The sequence below is a fragment of the Carlito syrichta genome, unplaced genomic scaffold (assembly GCF_000164805.1).
Source record: "Carlito syrichta isolate Samal-C Ts95f unplaced genomic scaffold, Tarsius_syrichta-2.0.1 Scaffold305686, whole genome shotgun sequence".
Taxonomy (NCBI): Eukaryota; Metazoa; Chordata; class Mammalia; order Primates; family Tarsiidae; genus Carlito; species Carlito syrichta.
Window position 1 is genome coordinate 245,383 of NW_007249782.1, and position 26,417 is coordinate 271,799.

The 26,417-nt window shown below is 41.3% G+C and overlaps 1 protein-coding gene across 2 annotated transcripts in view; it reads left to right on the forward strand.

The window, feature by feature from the left end:
* The window catches only part of PBLD (phenazine biosynthesis like protein domain containing), a 48,825-nt gene extending 22,710 nt beyond the window's left edge, over window positions 1-26,115 (forward strand). For both annotated transcript variants that reach the window (XM_008062292.2, XM_021714612.1), the window contains 9 exons: window positions 755-898; window positions 14,666-14,765; window positions 15,116-15,214; window positions 18,679-18,788; window positions 18,878-18,907; window positions 21,625-21,713; window positions 21,970-22,148; window positions 23,966-24,028; window positions 25,056-26,115. In XM_008062292.2, the coding sequence (XP_008060483.1) occupies window positions 815-898; window positions 14,666-14,765; window positions 15,116-15,214; window positions 18,679-18,788; window positions 18,878-18,907; window positions 21,625-21,713; window positions 21,970-22,148; window positions 23,966-24,028; window positions 25,056-25,168 (867 nt within the window). In that variant the 5' untranslated portion in view covers window positions 755-814 and the 3' untranslated portion in view covers window positions 25,169-26,115. The remainder of the gene's footprint in view (window positions 1-754; window positions 899-14,665; window positions 14,766-15,115; window positions 15,215-18,678; window positions 18,789-18,877; window positions 18,908-21,624; window positions 21,714-21,969; window positions 22,149-23,965; window positions 24,029-25,055) is intronic.
* The last annotated feature ends 302 nt before the right edge of the window (window positions 26,116-26,417 follow it).

The window sequence follows — 26,417 nt, forward strand, 5'->3', positions numbered from 1 at the left end:
ATTGTCATGGTCCAGTAGTCTGCTGCAGGTCTGATCCACTACAGCTTTCTGAATCCCAGTGAAACCATTACATCTGAGAAGTATGCTCAGCAAATAGATGAGATGCACCGGCAACGCCTGCAGACCACATTCACACAGCCAGTTCTTCAAACACTGAACAAATTGGGCTAGGAGGTTTTGCCTCATCCGCCATACTCACCTAACCTGTTGCCAACTGACTGCCACTTCTTTAAGCATCTCAACAACTTTTTGCAGGAACAACACTTCCACAATCAGCAGGATGCAGAAAAGGAAAAGAGTTTGTGGAATCCCAAAGCATGGATTTTTACACTACAGGAATAAACAGACTAATTTCTCATTGGCAAAAATGTGTTTATTGTAATGGTTCCAATTTTTATTAATAAAGATGTTTGAGCCTAGTTATAATGATTTAAAATTCATGGTCCAAAACCACAATTACTTTTGTACCAACCTAATAAAATAAAGCCTAAGTTAGTTTGGGCTACTCTACGAAAGAATATGATTAGGCTGCTAAGTTCTATGTACAGTATAAAAGGTCAATACAAAATTTAGAAAAAAAATTCCGTTTAACCAGTATTTTAAAATAAATTCAATTTAGAGGCTTTTGAAATCAGAGGATCACATATCTTTAAATGTAGGTGTGTTAGAATAATTGCTTGACTTTGTATCTGGGAACTGTTAGTTGGCTCTGTACATTAAGTAAAACATTAACTTTTCGATTTTTTTCCAACAGCAAGAAGTAAAGAAGGCTCCCAGCAATTTTGAGAGCTTGCAAAAACAGCTTGCAAGGAAAATGAAGCTCCCTATTTTCATAGCAGATGCCTTCACAGCAAGAGCATTTTGTGGGAATCCTGCTGCTGTTTGCCTCCTAGAAAATGTAAGTGCTTGGTTCTGAAGTGCAGTACCTAAAATTCTAGATTTCTGTAGAACCAGTTATTTTCTGTCACTGTTTTTTAAACCAGTTCTACCTGCTTGTTTATCTCTTTGGTTGAGTTATTTGTCATGATATCGGTGCTGTTCCTGTATGCAAGTTGATTTTGGACAAATTACATGATGAGAATTCTCATACCTAGGTTAAGTCCATGAAATGAAGATTCATATAAAGAGGAACTGGAACAAATTTTTTTTTTTTTTTTGAGTTGGAGTCTCACTAGGTCACCCAGACTGGAGTGCAGTGGCCGCTTCCGGCCACCGCAGCCTCGCCTCCTGGGCTCCGGCGATCCTTCCGCCTCAGCCTTCCGAGTAGCCGGAATTACAGGCATGCGCTACCACGCCCGGCTGATTTTTTGATTTATTGTAGAGATGAGGTCTCGCTGCCCAGGTGGGTCTCGAACCCGCGGGCTCTGGCAATCCACTCACCTCAGCCTCCCAAAGGCTCAGGATTACAGGCTGAGCCACCGAACCCGGCTAGAACCGATTTTTAAAAAGAAGAACTAGAGTTCCCTTCTAGCCATTAGGTTTTCATTTAGTTAGCACAAAATATTGAGGAGAATGAAATTAGATGAGTTTTGTGTGACTAGTTACAGTTGATATTACATTTAGCATAACAGATCCTAGCTAAGTATCTTTAACCTTACCTATAGCTCAGACAAAAATTATTTTCAGAACCAAGACAATGAGACATTTTGCAAGGAATTAAGTAATTAAGTGAAAAGGCAGAAGGAATTAAGGTGTAATATATAAAGAACTTACTGAAAGTCTCAGTTTTTAAATGGTTATTTGATTAGGATAAATATTAATGGAATAGTTAAATATTCCTTTACCTTAGGGGCTTTATTTATGTTGATCCTTGGGTAATAGAAAACATAGTAAGGTACCCTTCCACTTAGAGCAGTTAACACAAGAGTAGATTATCTAATAATTACTTCAAGAAGAAAGTAAGTAATTGCTGATCTTAAATAAGTCATATTGGGCAAAGTGTGTGTCAGGGCCTTCGAGGCAGTGAATCTCAACCTGACCTGTGCATGAAAATCACCTGAGGACCTTTAAATTTTTCTATGCCCAGGCTGCCTTCTAGACCAATTACAACAGCCTCTTTGGGGGTGGGACCCAGGCAGCAGTATTTTTGAAAGCTCCCCAAGAGATTTCCAGTGTGCATTCAAGATGCAGAACTGCTGAGGTGAATATTTTTAATTGAGTACTTTTAACACTTCTTTTCTCTCTCAAGTGGAGCAGTAAAATGGTAATCCAGAGTCCTCATCTTACCTTAACTTTACATTCATTAAGCAACCTTGCAAACTGGCATTTTCCCTCCACAAAATGCTCAGAGTAATAAAGTTAATAGGCTTTATCCAGTAGCATAAGAGCTCGGAGAACATTAGTGAGAAAATAATTAACCACCAGATTCCAAATCATGAACTTTCTTTAGTGATAACTTGACAAACACAACTTTCTGTCAAAAAATTGTAGAATTGACTGTAACTGCTTATTAACAGTCTTAGTATATTTGCCCTATGTCCCGATGTTATATCCTTGAAGAATTTTGACAATAGTTTTGAATGATTTACATGTTCAGTTTTTACCAGATAACAAGAATTAGCATTACTAATTACCAAATTCCTCCTTTTACCTCCAGTACACTCACTAAACCTCAGACATACAGGATCACTCTCTGACTATATATCTCTGTTAAAACACAGTTTGTATATCAATTATGTATTTGGAAAAACTAGGAAATAAAAATTTAAGCAAATAACATAGTTCAAAGCAATAGGCTTCAGTATGAATGGAAGAAGGAAAAAGAAGATAAGGAAGCCCATGATTTGGGGAAACTCTCTAATAGTCTTCCAACGCATTTCTTTTGGGTCTTGGGCTTATGGGACCAGGCTAATTTGGTGGCCTGTCAGGGACACCGAAATAGATACCTGAAGTTTGCTAAGCTTCTTACTAATGTTTTCTATTCTTTGGACATGAGACTCTTGTCCTCCTGGAGTCTAATGTAGCACTTTTCCCAATTCCCAATTAATAAAAATTTATAGTGAAAATATAAACTATGGTCTCTGTGCTTAGGTTCTTTTCTTATGGCCTGAAATGGTGGACACCTGAAACACCTAGAGATCTCAAGTGGACACAGCAAAATTTCAGAGACAAATAAATGCTAACTCTTATAATATTGACCAAAAGTCAGTAGGAATTTGACCTGTCATTTACACAATCTACAAATAAACAAGGGCGACTCCAAAAAAGCCAGAATTTATTTATAAAAAATTGTGTATTTATTCTTACGCGTTTAAACTTCAGTCACCCTCAAAGTACTCTCCATTTGATGCAACACATCTATAGAAATGTTTTTTCCACTGCTTAAAACAGTTTTTGAACTCAATTTGGTGCTCCTGCCATTTTTGTTTCACTTCCTCCATATCAGCAAAAACATTTCCCTTTGAGGACTTTTTCATCCGGGGAAACAAAAAAAAAAAGTCACTGGGGTGATATCAGGTGAATAAGGAGGGCGGAGCACCAGGTCATGTTGTTTTTGGTCAAAAACTGCTGAACAGTGCTCTCCTGGTCATGAACTTTCTTTAGTGATCAAAAACTGGTGAACGCTCTGCACAGTGTGGTGAGATGCATTGTCATGGTGGAAGAACTGTCACTTGTTTGCCACAACTGGGGATGTTTCTTCCACAAATTGTGATGCAACCTTTTCAAAACTTCCAGATAAAACCTTATGAGTTCCTAGATCACTTACCTAGTGAGGGAAGCTGTACTACATGGGACCAGCCCTCCAAAAGATAATTTCACTTTTTGGGGATCCCCCATCATATATCAACATCTACCACAAGCCAGAGGTACAAAGATTAACAAGTTTGCCTGCTCTTGAGGTGCTCTAGTGGGAGAAATAGGCAGGTAAACCTGGTCATTACTCAGTTGTCACCACAGAGGCTAAAAGACCTGAATGTACCAGTTACAACAGGGGCTCAGAGAATGGAATAATGCTGGCTTATATAGAGGTGAAAATACTTCAGATTTTTAGTTCAGGGCTTCAAAGAAATTTATGTTTTGTTTTCTTTTAAATTATTTTAAATTTGACAAGATAAAACTAACCATAGGAAAAGTAGGTGAATAGACTGAAGACTAGGTCATTGTGCTTTGAGGTTTTTGAATACTTGATAAAAGACTGCTGGAAGTAAAGTAAAAAATTCTAAGTAATAAAGTTTCAAGAGCTTCTATAATATTCTACAGTTTTTTTGGTTTGTTTTCAAGACTAGCCCATGTTTAAAATTTTCACAAGAAGCCAATAACATTGTATATTAGGTGAGACAAATTAAGGGCTAAGTACAGCATATGAGAAGGACCGAAAAAACTCCTGAAACTGTTTTTTGGAAGGCGAGCCCATTGTAGAACATACTTTCCCCACTAGGAACCCATTGCTATCCGGGAACCAGGTAGCATTGTTGTGAGAGGCTGTGTTTGGCTTCAGTGAAATTTTTTTTGAGGTTCTTTCAATGCAGTTGCCCATTTCATGATGGATGATTTACACAAACAACCTGCTCACACCTCGCTGAGTGTTTACAAGTTTTTGACCAAAAAACGGCATGACTCATGTACCCCACCCTCCCTATTCACCTGATCTCGCCTGAGTGACTTTTTTTTGTTTCCTGGATAAAGAAAGTACTTAAAGGGAAACGTTTTGCTAGCATGGAAGAGGTGAAACAAAAAACGACATAAGCACTAAAAGGCATCAAAATTGACAATTTCAAAAACCATTTTGAGCAGTGGAAAAAGCATCTCAATAGGTGTATTGCATCAAAATGGAGAGAGTACTTTGAAGGTGACTGAAGTTTAAATATGTAAGAATAAATACAATTTTGGGTCCTCCCTCATAGAACAGATATCTGAAAAACATTTTTAATACCTTAAAAAATTTGTACCCCACATCTTTAAAATAAAGTGAAATAAAAATCGATGACACAGATGTCCTCAAATGCCTGACAGTGACTTTGATAATAAAGACCTTGCAGAAACATGGAAAATGTATAGAAACAATATAAAAAATGATACATTATGATGACAACTGTGTCAAGAACTATCGGGATCCATGATCAACTACTGGAGTAGGTTAGAGAGCTGTGTTAGTGATAACCAGTGGTGCTTTGTTTTTTTGTAAAGCAGTTTAATATTTGGTGAAGATACTGGATGTAGTGGCTCATGCCTCTAATTCCAGCATTTTGGGAGGTGGAAGTGAGAATTGCCTGAGCCTAGGGCAACATGGTAAGACCTCATCTCTACAATAAATCAAAAAATTGACTGTGCATGGTGGTACACACTTGTAGTTCCAGCTACTTGGAAGGTTGAGATGGAAGGATCGCCTCCAGCAGGTAGGGTCTGTGGTGGCTATGAGCAGCATGCCACTGCGCTCCAGCCTGGGCAACAGAGTGAGATTCCAACTCAGAAAAAACAAAATGGTGAAAATAACATATCAACAGGGATAGGGAACCCATTTTGATTCTCTCTCATATTCTAACATGTTTTGCTGTTGGTGGTGGTGGTGGTCATGGTGTGTGTGTGTTTTAGGATAGCCTTTCTAACAATAGCACTATCAATGTTTTAGACCAGATGGCTATTTGCTGTATGGGGCTGTTATATGCATTGTAAGTTTTTGAGCAGTATCCTTGGCCTCTACCCACTATATGACAGTAATATTGTCAGTGGCCACTGCACTCCAGTCTGGGCGACAGAGTGAGACTCCAACTCAAAAAAAAAAAAATTTTTTTTGTTGTTGTATGCAAATATGTTCATTCCAATTCACCTGGCTCAATCATAGCTTACTGCAGCCTTGACTATCTGGCTCTGACAATCCTCTGATCTCAGCTTCTTGAGTAGCTGGGACTACAGGCATATGCCACCATGCTGAACTATTTAAAAAAATTTTTTTGTGTGTAGTTCTGGCTACTTGGAAGGCTGAGGCAGAAGGATTGCCTGAGCCCAGCAGGTCGACGCTAGGGTGGCTATGAATGTGCCACTGCACTCCAATCTGGGTGGCAGAGTGAGACTCCAACTCAAAAAAAAAAAAAAAAAAATTTATAGAGACAGAGTCTCACCATTTTGCCAAGGTTGGCCTTGGACTCCTGACCTCAAGTGATCCTCTTGCCTCAACCTCCCAAATTGCTGGGATTATAGGCATGAGCCACCATGCCTGGCCCATTATTATTCTTTTAAAGACTGGCAATGATCTTTGGTGACAGCAGGGAGGACTGGCTTCTCACTTTTAAAGGGAAATGCTTAGTTTTGGTTCCTGAACTACTTGCTCTTCCAGTTTTCCTTGTTAAGTTTAGAGAACTGTTAACAGCTTGGTGGATTATGTAAGAAAAAATGGACATATAGCAATACTGTTTTTAATCATGCTTTAGCTCAGGTAGGGAAGCTCATGGTGCAGTGGCCATTTTCTTGGTGCCCTTCCTTAGAGAGAGGTCACTGGCTAGGTGTGACTACATTGGGTCAGAAGCCTCTTGGGTTTCTATGTGTTCTGACCTCATCTTTTTACTATGCCTAGAGAAAGGATGAGGAGTACAGAGAAGGCTCTTCTAGGGATAAGAGAGGTGCTGGAGGGTTTTTCTTTGCAGTGTTTGAGGGGAAAGAGCAATACAAAGGAGGAAATGATATTAATGTGGGAATTTCTGCTTCCTCTGTATCCTCTGCGGGCTTCTGGAACATAACTTGAGGCTTTGGGAACAGTGACTTTGGGCAAATTCAGCCTGATACTATGCTAATTGTTTTTCATATGTCTACTCTATGAGTAGACATATCACTGCCCCCATTTTACAGATCAAGAGGCAGAGGAAGGCTACGTAATTTGTCTCGGGTCACCCACTCCTGAGTGGTTGCCCTAGGATTCCCCCTCACCAGGTCTGCTGACTGTAGAGCCTGTGCTCTTAAGTACCATACTAACTATTAGACCAAACGTCCTCTCCTTTTATGTGCTCCCACAACTCCCTGTACCTCCCAGTTGGTAACATGTGTCACTCTTGTAATTCCTTCATCTCCTCACTAGACTGAAAATTCTTTTTATTTATTTACATCATTATTTTTTAATGTGGAGGTGAGGTTTCGCTATGTTCTTTGGGCCAGTTTCGAATTCCTGGCCTAAAGTGATTATCCCATCTGGGCCTCCCAAAGTTCTGGGATTATAGGTGTGATCCACCTTGCCCAGCCGGAGACTGCAAATTCTATGAGGTCTTAATCCATTCTGACTTGTTCCAGCACATCCTGCCTAGCACATGGGAGGCACCAAATCATTATCTGCTGAGTGAATATAGAAATATTACACTCAATTAAATGATGGCAAAACCTCCTTCCAAGAATTCTAGTTAACAACCAATTCTTGACTTCATGTTTTCATTCATGGGGGTGGGATGGGTAGGGTATATAAAATGAGTATGAGCTTTGGGTTCTATGATGAAGCTAGAGAGACCTGGCATTCGTAAGAACTGCTTGGAACAACTGATGGTGTCCTATGGCTTGAGTGTTGCATTGCAAGCACATAACTTCTCTGTAGGAAGTTCAGGCGCTTCAGAAGGAATCTTCCAATTCTTCCTGGATGGTTTTAGAACTTTCTACATTTAGGTGCTTTTTACTTTACTCAAATCTATTTACAGCAAAGGGACAAATAAAAAAATAACTGATAAGGCAGGGCTGGTATATTTACACTGCCATATTTCTAAACTGCCACAAGATGGGAGTATTTTAAAACTTTACTCTGATTTTTGGATCATTGATCTTTGTGGGGCATAAGGTGATGGAACCTCAGTGTCCTAGTGCAGTGGACTGGAACTCAGAAAAGTAAACATTACTCTCTTTTTGCTTTTGGAAATGTGATTCAAATGAGATTGGCAAAGATAAATGGATATTAAAGTAAGAGAATTATTAGCTGTCACTCTGTAACTATTATGGGCAGTATTGGAAAAGAAGCTTGTAATGTCAGATGGAAAAATTATTAGAACCAAAGGCCAGTATTTTGGATGAATGCATCCTCTTTCTTTGGTTTTTTTTGAGTCAAAGTCTCACTGTCACCCAGGCTGGAGTGCAGTGGCATGCTTACAGCCACCGCAGCATCGACCTGCTGAGCTCAGGCGATCCTTCTGCCTCACCCTTCCAAGTAGCTGAAACTGCAGGAGTGTGCCACCATGCCCAGCTACTTTTTTGGTTTATCGTAGAGATGAGGTTTCGCCAAGTTGCCCACACTGGTCTCGAACCCGTAGGCTCAGGCAATCCTCTCACCTTGGCCTCCCAAAGTGCTGGGATTATAGGCATGAGCCACTGTGCCCGGCTTCTTTTGTTTCTGACTGTCAAAGTTGAAGCCTTTTCATGATTCACCATTATCTTGACCTTTGGTTAAAGTGTAGAAGTTCAGTAAAAGTCCAGCTGCCTGTGGTTCATATTGACAGCTGCTACTATTAAACTTACTACATTGTCTTTGGTCCCTCAGGAAACTAGCAGGCACATTTTAAGTCTCCTGAAACAAGTTATAATTACAGAAATTCAAGCCAGGCATGGTGGCTCACGCCTGTAATCCCAGCACTTTGGGAGGCAGAGGCTAGAGGATTACTTGAGCTCAGGGGTTCGAGACCAGCCTGAGCAATATGTCAAGGCCGTCTCTCTACAATAAATTAAAAAAATCACCTGGGCATGATGGTGCATGCCTGTGTTCCAGCTACTTGGAAGGCTGAAGCAGAAGGATCACTTGAGCTCAAGAGGTTGAGGCTGCAGTGACCGTGAGTGTGTCACTGTACTCCAGCCTGGGCAACAGAGTGAGACTCCAACTAGAAAAAAAAAAAGCTCAAATTGCAATCAGTGTACTCTCTCAAGGTGGAGAGGATTAAAGAGCTGATGGGCAGTAAAGTGTGTGTCCTAGCTAATGTGTAGAAAGGCCCATTTACAAAGAAATCTATTACCAATACATAGCGAGCGTGGCTACAATGTAGGATGTTTTGATGCTTTTAAAGACTTATCCTAAAAGCCATGGGAAGTTATAGACCAGGAAAGGAAGGACAAGGATAGGAAATTTGACCAAATCAAATAGAGGATGGACTGGCAGGCACTTCAGGCTTCTGCAACCAAGGAAGCCAATCCAGGAAGGCCAGCAAAGGCGTTTCTTGATCACCACTTTGATTACCTTGAAGCCTGTGATTGCAGACTCCTCAGAGACTTGAATAACTCCCAGTTTTTATCAGGTGTACTGTGCATGGGCATGTGGACCAATTTCCACAGAGAACATTCCACAGGCCATGGGAAATGCTTGAGTTAAGTTCTTGACCTTGTTGCCTTTTTGGCTGGGACTGCCCAGTGTCCTCCTCCACTCTTCTACCCAGGTGGGACTTCTCATTCAGCCCAGGCCCACAGGTGTGACCAGTGCTCATTCTACTTCATTCCCACCATTCTATTGCTAAAATCCAGAATGTCAAAGATGACATAGGTTAATCCCTAGTTTAACAAGAGAACAGAAGTGAGATGAAGTGACTTGCCCAAGAAGCTGCCCCAATATAAAGCTCTTTGCATATATTTTCCTGTCCAACTCACCAAATCTGTCCTCTTATCTAGGTCCACTTCAAGGTCTCATTTTTTTTCTCTTTATTTTATTATTGAGATGTAGGTTACAGGTCAGGATAGTTGCATGAGTAGTCTAAGTGCAGGTGAAGTTTGGGACTCCAGCTGGTCCTCACTTCCCTTGGTTTAGGATCAGGTATCCTTTGTAGTGCCATATGCCCCTCCCCCTTCTCTTTCTACCCTAGCAGTGTCTTGTGACTGCTGACTCCTGACTGCTGATCCCCTCCCATGTAGCATTGTGATTAATGTTCAGGACCCACTTATGAGTGAGAACATGTGGTATTCAGTTCTTTGTTCCCATGACAGATCAATGAATATGATGGACTCTAAATCCATCCAATTTGCTGCGAAGTCCATGATTCTTTATGACTGCATAGTAAATACTCCATCATGTATATGTACCACATTTTCTTTATCCAGTTCACTTTCAATGGGCAGCAGGATTGTTTCCATGTTTTTGCTGTTGTGAATAGTGCAACAATAAACATGTGTGTGCAGGTATCTTTTTTGTAGAATGATTTAAATTCCACCAAGTATATTCCCAGAAGGGAGATTGCTGGGTCACATGGAAGGTCAATTTCTGGTTCTTTAAAAACCACCACAATGTTTTCCATAGAGGGTGGAATGTCCCATCTTTAAACTTTAAGAGTATTTATTGTCAAACTCTATATATCTGAATTACGTACTCCCTGGTATTATTCACTGTTGCTTTCTGTGGCTGTCTCCATTCCCCACCTAGATGTTAAGTCCCTTGAACACAAGGCCATGTTTTATACATCAGAACTTCTCAAACTTTAATGTGTACATGAATCACTCCAGTATCTTGTAAAAATGGAGATTCTAGTTAAGAAGGTCTGAGGTAGGGTCTGAGACTCCACATATCTAGGAGATTCCCTCGGTAGTAGTGCTGAACTTGCACGGCACAGCACTCAGTAATTGATTAATTGCTGCTCTCCCTTAGAAACCATGCAGAAGTCCATTTTCTTTCCTAGACGTTGTTTTCCCTGTCTGCAGTGTATAAAAGGGGTAATATAGTTTATTTTTGTTATGGGCAGGCAGTATAGGGTGGCAGGTTAAAGTTAGAGCTTTGAGCCACTCAACATAAAATGCTAACATCTATCAAGTATGTGTTAGGCACTGGGCTTTTTTGTTTTTTGTTTTTTTGGTTTTTTTGAGTTGGCGTCTCACTCTGTCACCCAGACTGGAGTGCAGTGGCCACTCCCAGTCACCGCAGCCTCGACCTGCTGGGCTCCGGCGATCCTTCTGCCTCAGCCTTCCAAGTAGCCGGAACTACAAGTGCGCTACCACACCCGGCTAATTTTTGATTTATTGTAGAGATGAGGTCTCGCCAACTTGCCCAGGCGGGTCTCGAACCTGTGGGCTCAGGCAATCCACTTACCTCAGCCTCCCAAGGCGCGGGATTACAGGCTGAGCCACCGAGCCTGGCTGCTTTTTTGTTTTTTTTAAACAGGGTCTCTGTCACTCTGGCTGAAGTACAGTGGTATGATGATAGCTCACTGCAGTCTTGAACTCCTAAGGTCAAGTGATCCTTCTGTTTCAGCCTCCCAAGTAGCTGGACTACAGGCATGCACCACCATGCCTGGCATATTTTAATTTTTTTAAAAATAGAGTTTGCCTCCCAAAGTACTGGAATTACAGGTGTGAACCACCATGCCTGGCCTATGATAAGTATTTTATATGTGTTATTGGATTTAGTCTTTTGAAAGAAAAACATCAAATAAAAACAAAAAGCCCATTATGTTATGTTTGAGTTTTCAGAAAATAAGTATCAATTTCTTAAGTAATCTTTCTGTAAGACAATTGAGCTTCCATAAATTTTAAAGAAAATATCCCTTCAAGAAAAGCTTAGTAAACCAAATGTGGTGGCTTACACCTATAATCTCAGCACTTTGAGAGGTGGGAAGATCGCTTGAGTCCAGGAATTTGAGACCTGGCTGGGCAACAAAGCAAGACCTTATTGCTACAAAAAAATAGAAAAGTTAGCTGGGCTGGATGGCATGTGCCTGTAGTCCCAGCTACCTGGGAGGTTGAAGCAGGAGAATCACTTGAACCCAGGAATTTGAGGCTACAGTGAGCTGTGATCATACCATTGCATTCCAGCCTGGGTGACAGAGTGAAACCTGTCTCAAAAAAAGAAAAGCTTAGTAAGTTTCCTGCAAGGATTTTTTAATATCTGTTAACAGTTTAAAAATCATGATTGCTTTTTCACAATAGCTACTGTGTTGTACCTTATACAGTCATATGGAATGATTTCAAAAGACTTTAAGTCAACTAAAAGACAGGGAGTTTAACTTGCATAACTCAGAGAAGTGAATTATGAATTTATAAACATAAAATTATAATTGCTCTCTTCTGGGTTTCAGGAGCTCAAGAACAGTAATTTGGCCAGAGCAAAAATTCATTTGTTTTGAGATTTCATTCAAATTCACATTCTCACTAGAGAGTGTTTTGCTGGCTAAAAATGGATTTTCATTATCAATAAGAAAACTCATATTTCTTTTTTGTTGTTGTTGTTGTCTGAGATGTGTCTTTTTACCTGTTGAATTTTTTTTTGAATTGGAGTCCCACTCTGTTGCCCAGACTGGAGTGCAGTGGCTGCTCCCGGCCACCGCAGCCTCGCCTGCTCTGCTCCGGCGATCCTTCCACCTCAGCCTTCCAAGTAGCCGGAATTACAGGCATGCGCTACCATGCCCGGCTGATTTTTTGATTTATTGTAGAGATGAGGTCTCGCTACCCAGGCGGGTCTCAAACCCGCAGGCTCAGGCAATCCACTCACCTCAGCCTCCCAAAGGTGCGGGATTATAGGCTGAGCCACCGAGCCCGGCTCCTGTTGAATGTTTTACAAGATGTATTTATACTGGCTGCATGTTGTATGAGTTGTTTCTGTCACTGTTGCACTTTGGGTAAGATGTGTTTATAACTAGCTGCATGTTGTATGACATGCATCTTTCACTGTTGCAGGTTGTACAAGAAGTGTTTATTCTGGGTGCATGTTGTATGAGCTGTGTCTGTCACTGTTGCACGTTGTGTAAGCTGTGTTTATAACTGGTGGCATGTTGTATAAGATTTGTCTTTCACTCTTGGAGTTTGTATAAGAAGTGTTTATGCTGGGTGCATGTTGTATGAGATGTATCTGTCATTGAAAACTCATATTTCTGGCCCATTTTTTTTTTGAGTTTAGAGGAAAATGTGAGTGTGTGTGTATATATATACTTGTGAATATATATACACAATATATACATATTGTGAATATATATACACAAGTATATATATTCACAATAAACCTTTGACATAAGTGTTATTATTCATATTTTAAAAGTTTGGAGTCCAGGCTCATCATAGCCTGAGGTCGCCGGATCTAACAGGAACTGGGAAGTTAAGCTGGGATTGGACACGATTAGTACTTAGATGGGAGACTGCCTGGGATTACCATGTGCCCCCCACCTCCCGAAAACTTTTGCCAGGTGCAGGGCATGGTGGCTCAAGCCTGTAATCCCAGCACTTTGGGAAACAGAGATGAGAGAACAGCCATGGGTTTGAGACCAACCTGGGCAATTTGGCAAGACCTTATCTCTACAATAAATTTTAAAAATTAGCCAGGCATGGTGGCATGTGCCTGTAGTTCCAGCTACTTGGAAAGCTGAGGTGGAAGAATCGCCTGAGCCCAGCAGGCCAAGGCTGCAGTGGCTGTGAGCATGCCACTGCACTCCAACCTGGGTGACTGAGTGAGACTCCAACTCAAAAAAAAAAAAAGTTTGGAAACTGAGGCTCTGTAAGTTTAAATGACTTGCCCACTCTTTCTCTTGCACTCTTACTCTTGACCCATGATATAAATACAATTCTGTTTCCCAAGCTCACATGATTTTTTTTTTTCAGTCAGAATCTCACTCTGTCACCTAGGCTAGAGTGCAGTGGCACACTCACAGCCACCACAGCCTTGACCTGCTGGGCCCAGGTGATCCTTTTACCTCAGCCTTCCAAGTAGCTGAAACTACAGGCATGTACCACCATTCCCGACTAATTTATAAAATTTATTGTAGAGATACGGTCTTGCTAAGTTACCCAGGCTTGTCTCAAACCAGTGGGCTCAGGCAATCCTCTCATCTCGGCTAGGATTATAGGTGGAGCTGCCACGCCCGGAACTTTTTTTTTTTTTTAACATTTTATTATGAAAAATTTAAATCCTACAGAAAAGTTTCCAGAACGGTTCAGTGAATACCCATGCACCTTTCCTCTAGATGTACCAGTTGTTATTGTTTTCTACATTTGCAAAGTTCTCATTCTTAATCACTGTACTGTTTATTTAGGTATGTCATGTTCTTAGGAATATTATAAGCTCTCTTTAATTTCTTCATCCATAAAGGTATACACATTTTTGCATAGAGGGTTTTAAAAAGGACATTAAATGGAATAATATAGTTATTCTTTCAGCAAATGTTTATTGAGCACCTACCATGCTGGAATGAGTACCAGGCCCAGACAAAGCAAGATAGCCTGTGCCCTCATAGAAGTTAAAGTCAGAAAAGGAGAGGCCAGACAGTGAAGAGCACACCAGTTGGTTGCAGGAGGTCTAAGCACTGGAGAGGAGAAGCACCTTTGTGGTCTGAGAAGGCTTCCTGGAGGAGGTGACCTCTGGCCTGAAGCCCTGTCCTACAGAAAGCAGTGAAAGATGCACAGATAAGGGAAGAGTAGTCCAGCCAGCCCAGAGTGAGTGCTGAACTACTCTTTATCCTCCATTGCAAGGGAGATTGGGGAGTTTCCTTTTGTGGAGATTGTTTTCAGAAGAGAGCACATGCTCTCAGACAGACTAGGTATTAGTCTGACAAAAGACAGGCCAGGCCAGCTGGTGTTTCTAAGTCTGGTCTAGCTTTGCACATCAAGAATTCTTTTTCACAGGAGTTGCAAGCATAGGTTTATGAAAAGCAATCTTTCTAAAAGTGTCTTGAATTCCTTGGCAGTAATTTCCTTCTAAGCATGTCACTTTTAATATTAATAAACTGCTTTTTCAACTAATGGTATTTGCTTTCCAAGGAAGTCTGATCTGTGTTTCTGAAATCTTAATAATCTTTTGTTTCCCATTAAGAATTTGGATGAAGATGTGCATCAGCAAATTGCAAGGGAAATGAACCTCTCTGAAACTGCTTTTATCCGAAAACTGCACCCAACAGACAACTTTACACAAAGTAAATATGCTTTTTAAAAAACCGTTTTGAATGGCAGTGATAGGTGGGGGAGTGATATTTAAGGGAAGTGTCCTCTTATTTGTATACAGACAGATGATAGGTAGAGTAGAAGATTCTGATTTGGCTTTCAGTCATGGGGGAGGAGGTGTTGGTGAATCTGAATGCTTCCATTCCAGTTATAGTTCTGAGGAGCCCTAGGAAGCCTGCCTGGCCTCCCCACATCTTTTCATAACATGTTTTGACTATTAATCATGTGAGTGAAATATTTAGGAGAGAAGAAGAAAATGAGAAGTTTGTGAACTGCTTGCATGGAATGATCTCATCTCTCTTTGGCTTTTCCTCCTCTGAAGGCTCCTGCTTTGGACTTAGGTGGTTTACTCCGGCAAGTGAGGTCCCGCTCTGTGGCCACGCCACCCTGGCTTCCGCGGCTGTGCTGTTCCATAAAATAAGTAATGTGATTTTCTTTAATGAACCTATCACTTAGCAAATATTTAAAAAAAAATTCTCACACACTGTTTCTGATGGACCAGCGTGACTAGTATAAAGATGCTACAGAGTTTACTTCATACAGTTAATTATGTAGAAATAAAAACAGCAACCTTCATGACATTTTGTCCTTTCTGAGTACGTACCTGGCATCATTGGAAAGCTGTGGTCAGAGTGCCATTTTATTTTAAATAGGAGATCTGTGGTCTTTGTGACCAATGTGACAGCAGAGCTTCCACAGGCAGGATAATCATCTCACATAATATGATATCGGGATATCGGGAACTGAAAGGCACATTTTGCTCCAATATTTCCCCACCCATACTGAAATTCATTCCACAGTAGAACTTCTTTGCTCTGGATCTTAAAGACTCCTGGGGCCTGACTGGATACCTTAAGATGAACTGTAAGACCAGGCAGAGTGGCTCAAGCCTGTAATCCCAGCACTTTGGGAGGCCGAGGTGAGTGAATTGCCTGAGTCCGCGGATTTGAGACCAGCCTGGGCAACTTGACAAGACCTCGTCTCTACAATAAATAAAAAAATTAGCCAGAAGAGCTAGCACGTGTATGTAGTTCCAGCTACTTGGAAGGCTGAGGCGGAAGGATCACCTTAGCCTAGCAGGTTGAGGCTGTGTTGGCCCTGAGTGTGCCACTGCACTCCAGCCTGGGCGACAGAGTGAGAGTCCGACTCAAAAATAAATAAATAAATAAACAAACAAATAAATAAATAAAGAGGAGCTGCAGCACCTCTGTCCTTCCAGTTTCTATCTTAGCTGCATTCAGTTGAATGGACAAAAATCAGGGTTTTGTGTAACTGGGACAGAGGAGAGGTGCCTGGAGATGCCCTGAGAGGAGAGATAGAAGCAGCCACAAATAAGCATAGATAACAAACAAATGTAAACAAGGAAATAAACAGGATCACATGACAGAGAGTCTCCTTGGGGAGTTAGGAAAGGAGGGTATTTGGGGAGTTGCTTAGACCAGGATGGTAAGGAAAGGTGTGACAGCAAACTCCCCCCAGGAAGCAGATTCTGACACACACTGGCATGCAGGAAGGAATGAGGGCACTACTCTTGGACTGGACATTGGTAGGGGAGTAAAGAAAGCAGGATTGAACAGAGGAAGAAGTTGCAAAGTAGTAGCAATAAAGAAAGGCCTAGGCCAAATCCCCAGGGAGCTCCGAAACTGGGATTTCTTAAAGCAGTACAGTTCCAAACAGAGGCAAATATTCAGGCCCTTATACCCCCCACAAACCAGTCCCCCAAGGCCTGGAAAAGGCACATGACTTTGGGCAAGGTTGCTCAGTTCAGCCAAGGGCAATTCCCAGAGGTACTCAGCTGAGAGCTGTCAGCTACCAACACTCTAGGCAGCAAGGTCAGGGCCAGGGAGTGGGGATCAAGCAAGGCCTCAGGTTGCACCTGAGAACAGGTACCTTCTTAAATTTTGCGCCCTCTGGGACTTTCTTGCCTCACCCAGTCCCATCCCTGAGGTGGTGGATTGAGTATAGAATCCAGATGACATCACTCACTAGAGAAGAGGGTCTTTGGACTGAAGAATAAGATGAAGCTTCTGTAGTTAGAGTAAAAGAAGCATCCCAGGCAGGGCTACAGCACATGCAAAACCCTGATTGGTGGGAGAAAAAGTTAGAGTTGGGCCATGGCTCTGCTATAATGTAATCCAAAATACACTTCAAAAAGATTTAGTTTCTGTGGATAGGAGACAAGAGCAAAGGCAAGCAAGCATACTGAAATGTTCCTTAGGAGCCCAGACTTGAAAAATAGGTTTTACTAAAGTTGGATTGAATGTCTTTTGAAAACTGGGGCCACATAGGTTGTTATGGTGCTGACGTTTGGAATAATAACCCTGGGCGGTCTTAAGGTTAGATAAGGTATGACAAAATGCTTTGTAGAAAATAATGTATAGCCGGGCATGGCAGTGCATGCCTGTAGTTTCAGCTACTTGGAAGACTGAAGTGGAAGGATTGCCTGAGCCTAGCAGATTGAGGCTGTGGTGGCTGTGGATGTGCCACTGCACTCCAGCCTAGGTGACAGAGTGAGACTCCAATTCAAAAAAGAAAAGAAAAGAATGTAAATTTTTCTGCTCAGTGAAAGTTAATAAACAATACAAATTTCTCCACCTTTGAGATATGATTAAGTTTTACAGAAATGTTAAAGGAGGAAAAAAGAATTAGGTAACAAAGCTTTGTTTTCACTAAAAATGTTAATAGAGGGCCAGGCTCGGTGGCTCAGCCTATAATGCCAGCACTCTGGGAGACCAAGGCGAGTGAACTGGCAGAGCCCATGGGTTTGAGACCAACCTGGGCTACTTGGCAAGACCTGTGCTCTACAATACGTTAAAAATTAGCTGGGTGTGGTAGCACACGCCTGTAGTTCTGGTTACTTGGAAGGATGAGGCAGAAGGATTGCCGGAACCCAGCAAGTCAATGCTGTGGTGGCTGTGAGTTTGCCACTGCACTCCAGCCTGGGCAACGGATTGACACTCCAACTCAAAAAACAACAAACAAAACATAAACGTTAATATACACTGATAACAGATAAGTGGCCCAAGTGGTATAGGTAACATCAGTAACATCAGCATTTATCATGCATTCTTTAAGTCAAATTTTTATGTGTAGCTTAGTTTATTTAGGGTAAACTAGATTTGTTTTGTGTAAATTTGATATTTATGACATATGCTTTATTTGTCATCCCCTTGATATAGTTTAGACTAGAAGAGTTTATGAGTCTATAGATACTGTTGGTGGATATTTTTAAATCTGCATTAGAAAACATTATAACAGCCCTATGAGGTAGATTTTATTATTATTTTTTCAAGTTGGGGTCTTACTCTGTCACCGAAAATTGAGTGCAGTAACAATGCAGCCTTGACCTCCTGGACTCAGGCAATCCTTCCATTTCAGCCTCCCAGGTAACTGGGGCTATAGACGTATACCACCACGTCTGGCTAATTTTTTTTTTTTTTTTTTTGTAGAGACAAGGTCTCACTATGTTGCCCAGGCTGGTCTCAAACTCCTGATCACAAGCAATCCTCCTACCTCAACCTCCCAAAGTGCTGAGATTATGAACCACCATGCCTGGCTTAGGTTTAATTATTAACCTCATTTTACAGATGAGAAAACTGATGTTTAAGAAAGTTAAATAATTCGCTCAAAGGCACAGTTAATGGGTGGTAAACAGCTGGGATTCGAAGACTTGCAGGATGATACTAAGTCTAATTAGTTATGTTCTTGATTGTCAAGTTAAAATCCAGTGAGAGTTTTCTCCACTCCTCACCCCAACAACCCAAACCTGGGCCCCAATCATGGGAAAAAAGTAGCAGAAAGTCTAAGAAATAAGAGGTGTTTGAAACAGACATGAAAATATATAACAAAATTTATTTCTTATTTCTTGATTCCTTGTTTGGGCAGAAAACGTGAATAGCATTCTAACCTTTGTCACTCTGAGTGGAGAACTGAAGGCCAGAAAAGAAGAGGATGGCATCGTCCTGGACTTGCCTCTGTATCCAGCCCACCCCCAGGTCAGCTCTTTCTGATTATTGCTGTAAGCCATGACTGACTAACAACTCTCCTGTTTTACAATGATTTTATCTTTTTCTCCCCTATTTAGGACTTCCATGAAGTAGAGAACTTGATAAAGGTTGGTGAAAAGAATCAAACCAAAGCTTCATCATTTGTCAGTGTTTGAACACCAAGATTCGGTACCGTTTGATTCCAAAAGATAAGCCTTCTACCAGTATAAATGTTACATTTCTGGTTTGGTTTTTAATATTCGATCTATTTGGTAAGCAGATTGACCAGTTTTTCTTGACTCTTAATTGTCTGCACTAGCCTCCATGGTATGAGAAAAGAGACTGTGTGTGGCAGGCTGAGAGTGAAAGAACCAAAGGAGGTGGTGAGGTAGTGGGATAGTAGGATGTCTCAAGGAAACACAAGTCTCTGGGAGGAGACCAAACTTTAGGACATGAAGGGATGTTGAGTTTCTATCCTCTACTAGCTGGAAGGAGAGGAATGAGCCTAGGACATGACCATCCATGTAAGTTTACATATGAGAGTTGGAAATTTCTGGCAGAAAAGGGACATTGACTAAGATCCCTGCAGACAAGGTGAGGGAAAGAATGGAAACTGCCTGGCAGCTGTCAGTATCCCCAGTTGCTGTGGTGGAGGATGGGACTGTGGTGGGAGGACTGTGCTTTGATGGAGAAAACCAGGAAAACCTGGCCACCTCGACAGAGAAGATAAATTACATAACCCAATCTTCTCTTGGGGTCTCTGTGGGCATGGAACATGATGATGATGATGATGATAACACTTTTAGAGAGTCTCCTCTGTGCAGTGCCACGTGCTAAGCATTTCACTGCATGATCTCATTGAATTCTCCATGTTACTCTTTTGCCAGATTACCAACACTGTCACTTGACTGTGGTCTTTACTCACCCACATGGTTACACACTTCCTGTCACTGCTTTATCTAACAATGTTCCTTTGGGTCTCTAAGGTTCTGTAAACTATGCCAGCACTAACAATGTTCTGTGCAACTTAACTCACTGGCAAGAATACAATGTTGGACCTTTCAACCACTAGAACACAATTTTTTAAATCGACAGTTACAGAATTGTGGAGTATTTTTACACTGACCTTTTGTTAATGTAATTAGCAGTGTGTTTTGCATGTATAACTTAATAAATTCTTGAGTTGTATGACTGGGAATACTTGAATTTTTGAGACTTGAAATCAAACTCTCAATATTACCCAGGGAGGTAGGCACTACAGTTGTCCCATGGGGATGCCAGAGGACCAGAGCATCCGTGGATGACCAGTTGCTTCATGTGCAGAGAGAAGAGGACTCAGGTCAGGACCAGAGCAAGGGTTGTCATGAGAAAAACTATTCTGTAGTATAGTTTATTATGGGTACCATTGGGGTGTTTCTCAGTGAAATTTCACCTATAGCATTTATAATATCTTTAGTGTTTCACTTTATGTAAGCTTCCAAAGAGCGTAAACAAGCATCGTGTATCCTGATTTATACTCAGCCCCACCCACAGCTTGAGTTTCTGGAGACAAGTCAAATTTATAATGAACTATTTTAAGCATATCGGCAAGAAAATGGAAAATATCAGGGCATTCTTCATGGTAGAAAGAACTTAGTCTCTCTAGACCGCAGGGTCAGCATTTGTAAAATGGAGTCGTACAGAGTTATTTATTTTGAGTATGAGTATTGTCATTTTGTGTTCGTCCTTAGAAGCTGATGATAAGATTTTCAGCTGAGAATTAAACTTTCAAATCAGTATATGCACCCACACAGAAAAGAGCAGGGTTAGAGAGACTGAAATGCTCTGGCAAACATACAGGATCTGACTGTAGGAGTTCCCATTTCTTGAGGAAGAGACACTGGTCAGCCTATAGTCACAGAAGCAGAAGGTCCAAGCACCACCCATGGCAGAAACAATTCTGGCTGTGGGAACTTGAGTATCTTGGTCACTAACAAGAGAGTTAGAGGACCTGAAGCCACTTAATGGTGACCTACAGCTGCCATCTAATTATCAGCAGCTTTGCCTGGCAGCTGAGGTGGTGCCAAAGGATGCCTTGGCAGGGGCTGTTCCTTCATAATCTCCCTCAGTGTCCCAACCCATTCCCAAACAAACATACAAACAAATAATGTCCTTGGATATATGCAGTCTTAGGTAGAGTGAACTAAGGTATCTTGAGAAAATGTCGTTACTGATCTATAACATACAATCTAAGTGAAAATGGTGTGCTTGCCAAGCAGAGCAGCATAAGAGGAGTCCTCTGGTCCCCAATTCCAATCAAACTGCCAGCCCTGTGTCCTTGCCATGTAGAATGCTCTAGTTGCTGCAAAGGTACTCCACATGTATTATTTCACTTAATCCTCATAACAACTCTCAGAGGTGGGCCTGAGGCGTCATATCTCTAAAGACAGTAGACAATAGAAATTTAGATCCCTGACCCCAGGGCCACTCAGATCTGGGTCAAGCTGTGTGTGCATGTATGTGTGTGTGTGTGTGTGTGTGTGTGTGTATGTATGAGTGTGTGAGAGAGAGAGATCCTGGACCTCTCTGTCTCTTCTTTGTGGGGAATATACCCAATTGAAGGAATTGTGTGTATTGAGGCTTGTAGTAGACCTTTGTGCACAGTGTCTATTTTGAGACTGACAAAGCCCTCTTTGGTAGGCAGGAAACTGGCTGTCCTCGTGTAACATCTTAAACCCTGAAACTAAACTAACACTCTTGAGGATCAGAGATGATGGGTGTGCCTGGCTCACAGCAGATGCTTAATGAGAAGTCATTCCCCATTTCAGGGGACTTGACCTCAGGAATTTTTGGTCTGTCTCCCTAGACTGCCATAGGTGACACACTGGTTCAGGACATCCGCTATTCTCCAGATACACGAAAGCTCCTCGTCCGGCTCAGTGACACCTATGACAGGTAAGATTTTTGGCTGCCTCACTTTGGGAAAGGCTGAGCACCGGGATTTATAGTTCTGACTTGGTATGGCTGTGCTGGGTCTAATTAAACCATGATTTATGCAGCCAGGGAACCAGTAAGAAAATATTACCACTTGTTCTTTCCTCCCCTCCTGCTGAGCTGTTTGGGCAACCTGTAACCAGGCTTGTTTTAAGAGTCTGCATAGGGTGTGGTCTGTAAAATGGGTTTGTCCTAATCTATCTCGTTTATGAACAAGGTCATTTCTGGAGAATCTGAAAGTAAGCACAAATAATCTGGTGCAAGTTGAAAACACAGGGAAGGTGAGAGGACTCATTCTCACTCTTAAAGGAGAGCCTGATGGACAGACTCGAGCATTCGACTTTTACTCCAGATACTTTGCGCCATGGGTTGGTGTGGCTGAGGACCCTGTAACAGGTACTTTTTTCTCGAGTCCAGGGGAGGGCTAAAGAACAGAAGAGAAGGATAACAAATAGCTATTTAGTGCCCTTCACGTGACCTTTCAGGTTGCTTGGGTTTTGAGCTGCCTTGTTTCTTGATCTCTTCCCCTCCTCCTCCATCTCTTCTCTGAAGTCTTGTGAAAAACTCAAAATAAAGGAAGCAGTGTAGCGGGGTTAAACTTTAGTGTCAGATAGGCTCGGTTTGCATTCCTAGCTCCTTAGCTCTTGACCTTGACTAAGTGACTTAACTTTTTGAAGTCTCAGTTCCCTCCTCTATAAAATATTAACTTATGTAAACACAGTGCATGGTAAGCACTTAGTCCAGTGCTTGGCACGTGGCTAGTGCCCAGTCACTATTAGTTATTTTATTAAAAACAAGGAAACTGTTTCCCTGAGCCAACAATTCCAGATTGTCCACCAGCCAGAAGCAAAAGGGTAGAATCCAAGTTGGGCAGAAATGCCATACCTCTTACTCTTACCCTCTTTGAGAGCAGTAGGAATGCTTGGTGGGGAATGCTGGTGGGTAGAATGAGGGGGCCAGGGCCAAAGTAAGCTGGGCAGAGGCTTCAAGGCTCCCATTCTGGTCGTGTGGCAGGGCCTGGAGGGCTCAGTTATTCTCTAAGGAACAAACACTTTATATCCAAAGCCCAGCAAACAAGCACTTTTAGAAACTCAGAAAATACCCAACAACATCCATGCAGTCCATCTTCCCCATGGAAGAGAAGTTCTGAGCAGATTTGTGCATGCTGAGCTGCTTCACAAAGAACTTAATTGGCACACAGTACAAGTTTTTTCCCCTGTAATCATGCTTTTCTAGAGCATGGAACTTTTGAACTTCGATGACTAACTATCTGGGTTTGCTTGGGAATAAGGGGTTTCTTGGGATGTGGTATTTTCAGTGCTAAAACTAAGATACCGTACTTATTACTTTACATTTTGTTTTTTCATTTTATTTTTATGTTTATTTTTTTGAGTCAGATTCTCACTCTGTTGCCCAGGCTGGAGTGCAGTGACATAATCACCACTTACCATAGCCTTGGCCTCCTGGGCTCAGGCAGTCCCCCTGCCTCTGCCTCCTGAGTCCATGGGACTACAGGTGAGCACCACGCCTGGCTAATTTTTTTGATTTTTTTTTTCTTTGTAGAGATAGGGTCTTGCTATGTTGCCCAGGCTGGTCTTGAACTCCCGGGCTCAAGCGATCCTCTCGCCTCAGCCTCCCTAAGTGCTGGGATTATAGGTACAAGCCACTGCGCCCAGTCTTCTTCATTCTAATATCTACTTCCTGATCTAATAAGGTACAATCATGTGAAAAAATATTTCACTCCAAAGAAAGTTCTTTGGCATCACAAGCCCAGAAATGTTGGCTCAGTGGAAACTTTTGTGAGAGTTCCCACATTCCCTTGCATACACACCCTAGGAGGAAGGTGATATTTTCCCTGGAAAGATGTAGAAAGATTTATGTGAAGCTCTTGATTTTCCTACCAAGGGCTGATGATGTGCTGGTAGAAAAGCTGAGAATTAGAATCTGCAGTTTAATTCAGTCTTTAGAAACTGGAAGACATATTTGATACATAATTTGGCAGAGCTTGTCCTAAGTCATATGTCTTCCCTTCTTGCTCCAATTGTGAATTGGAGATTCACAATTCTACACCCTGCTGTGGCCTGGCCAGCACAATGATTATATGAGTTAAGGTTTAGTCAAACTGGATAATTGATTTTAATTGCTTGTAAATTTACCACAAAGTTACCCCTGTTTTCTTTGGGATTGTTTCCTAATGTCTTGCTTCTTTTAAGGGTCTGCACATACTGTTCTCAGCAGCTACTGGTCCCAGCAGCTGGGGAAGAAAGAAATGCATGGTAGGACAACTCTTTTCCAATTTCTTTTTTATTTTCCTAACTCTAAGTGAGTTCCTTCTCATATGTACTACTCCCTTTAAAATGTCATCAAATGGGATGTATCACCCATGTGAAAAATGAAAGGTTTTAACATTCCTTCACCCTTAAATATCCTCTCCCCTAACACACAGACACATCTGATACAATAACTGCCCAATAAGCGTTTGTTGAATAAAATTAATTAACTGTGTGCTTTTGGCCCCGAGATGTTATATAATATGATATGTTGAGACTAGATGATTGCCGAGGTTCCTCACTGTTACTGCTAGCCACAGGATTGAGTGAAACACGTTGCTTTATACCAAGTCTCTGGTGATTAACATATTGATCAGGGGCAGAGAAAAGAGAGTGCAGCCAATTGAGACTGCCCTGCCCTGATCACCAAGGGAGGATTCTGATCCTAAAGGATGAAGTTCTTACTAAATGGGGGGATTTAGGCCTTTGACCCTGATTTGGGTGGCTGTTTGTTTTTTTAGTGGTGGTAATTAATCTCCTAAGTACTGGAAGCTGAGGCTAAGCTTCTTTTGTGTCTGGCATATGTGATTGCTTGACTTTGTTATGAGTGCACTCTCTCTGTCTCCCTCTGTCCTATTCAGAGCTGAAAATATGGGGTCTTTTCAGGAGAGCCAAGACCTCTTCATTTTCTTAGACTTATGGGTCATGCCGCTATCTTTTCACACATCTTCCACAGGGGAAGAAGCTATGGGTGGGATGTGTCTGGGGCATTATGGGAAGTAGTAAGTAAGTGACCCAGGAAAAGACTCAGGAAGGGAAGATGTGGAGGTGTTTTTTTTTTTTTGTAGGTCAAATTGATTTTGTGGCCCTCTCAGTCCAGGAGAAAGGGAGTAGGATTAGGCAGTACCTTGAACAGATGAAGGACTTTATTCTTTACACTGACCTAGGACTCTCGAGTTTATAATAAGAAGTCTTTCACTATGTTCTGTTAATTAAAAATAGTGAAAATGCTCTTCATTTGTGTTTTCTGTAGCCTTTCAGTGCTCCCACCGAGGAGGAGAGCTGAAGATTTCACTGCGTCCAGATGGACGTGTTGATGTTAGTGGAGGTACTGCCATTGTTTTAGAGGGCACGCTGACAGCCTAGAGATGGATGTGCTGTGATGCTGCTGATTCTACGACAAAGTGTTTTCCACATAAAAAGAAATGTAAGGGGCTGTCTTTAACAAATTTGTAGAGTAGTCCACTTATGTTAAAAATTGAAAAATGAAGACTGGTTAATGGAGATTTAGTAATGCTTCCAAACTAATGAGCTAATGGAGTTTTGGCTCCACCCATGAGTATATCTGAAATGTAATTATCCAATAACAAAGAATAATGCTGTCACTTAATTTAATTATAACTACCAATCAGAGAAGGAGGAATACATTTCTAAGGAGTGAGAGTAAACCACTTACACTTGTGAGTACCTGATAGAATATTTTGCAGCAATTAAAATGATCCAATAACTATGTGATAATATAGGAAAATATTTCATGACATAATACTAAGAAAAAAATATACAGCAGGCCATTAAATGTTAGCAACATTATGCTATGTCTAAAGGAGCTTCTGAATTTATATGAACAAGTGTGAGCCATGAAGTTTTCAAAATGAAAATAGTTCACACGAAGGGGACAAGACTGGGAGTAATTTTAACATAACTAAAAATTATTTCCTTTATTGTTGCACTCATATGCAGTAACTAAAAATCAGGACAAAATCCAGAAAAGCAAGACCAAAAAGTGTGTATTAGGCTACTTTGTAGTAATAAAACTAAACACCAAGAGTAATATACCTCTGAATGTTTTCCTTGATATATGGCTTTAGAGTGATAATGGATTCTTCTCTTACCTTAATAAAATGGGTCTTAACATTAAATTCAGTTACATTTATAATATTGAATACCCTTAGGTGACTTTGGGGTGGGAACGTTTTCAAGTCATTAAGAGTTATTTGTTTAAGGTGATCTCATTGACGACAATTTTTTTTTTTTTTTAGATTAGAAAATACAGTTTATTTTAAAAGTAAATTAGAGAGGGAAAAAAAAGATTCCCCTCCCCAAAGTAGGGATGGGGCCAAAGCCAGGAAGCATGGCAACAGCCCATGGCCTCACCAGAGTCTAGCAAGGCAATGGCCCGACAATTTTTAGCTGTCTCAAAAACTGCAAGCAAATCAGTTAGAAATTCCTGTGTGTCTCACATTTTTCACCTTAATTGCTATCAGATTTCCTACTTTTACTGATTTTTGCTAAAGCATGTAAGAGTGAATTTATTATAGTAACAATCTTGTATGTCCCCCGATTTGCAATAAAGTCTGTAATTCACCAGTGTCAGTGCCTTAACTTAATGAGTCAC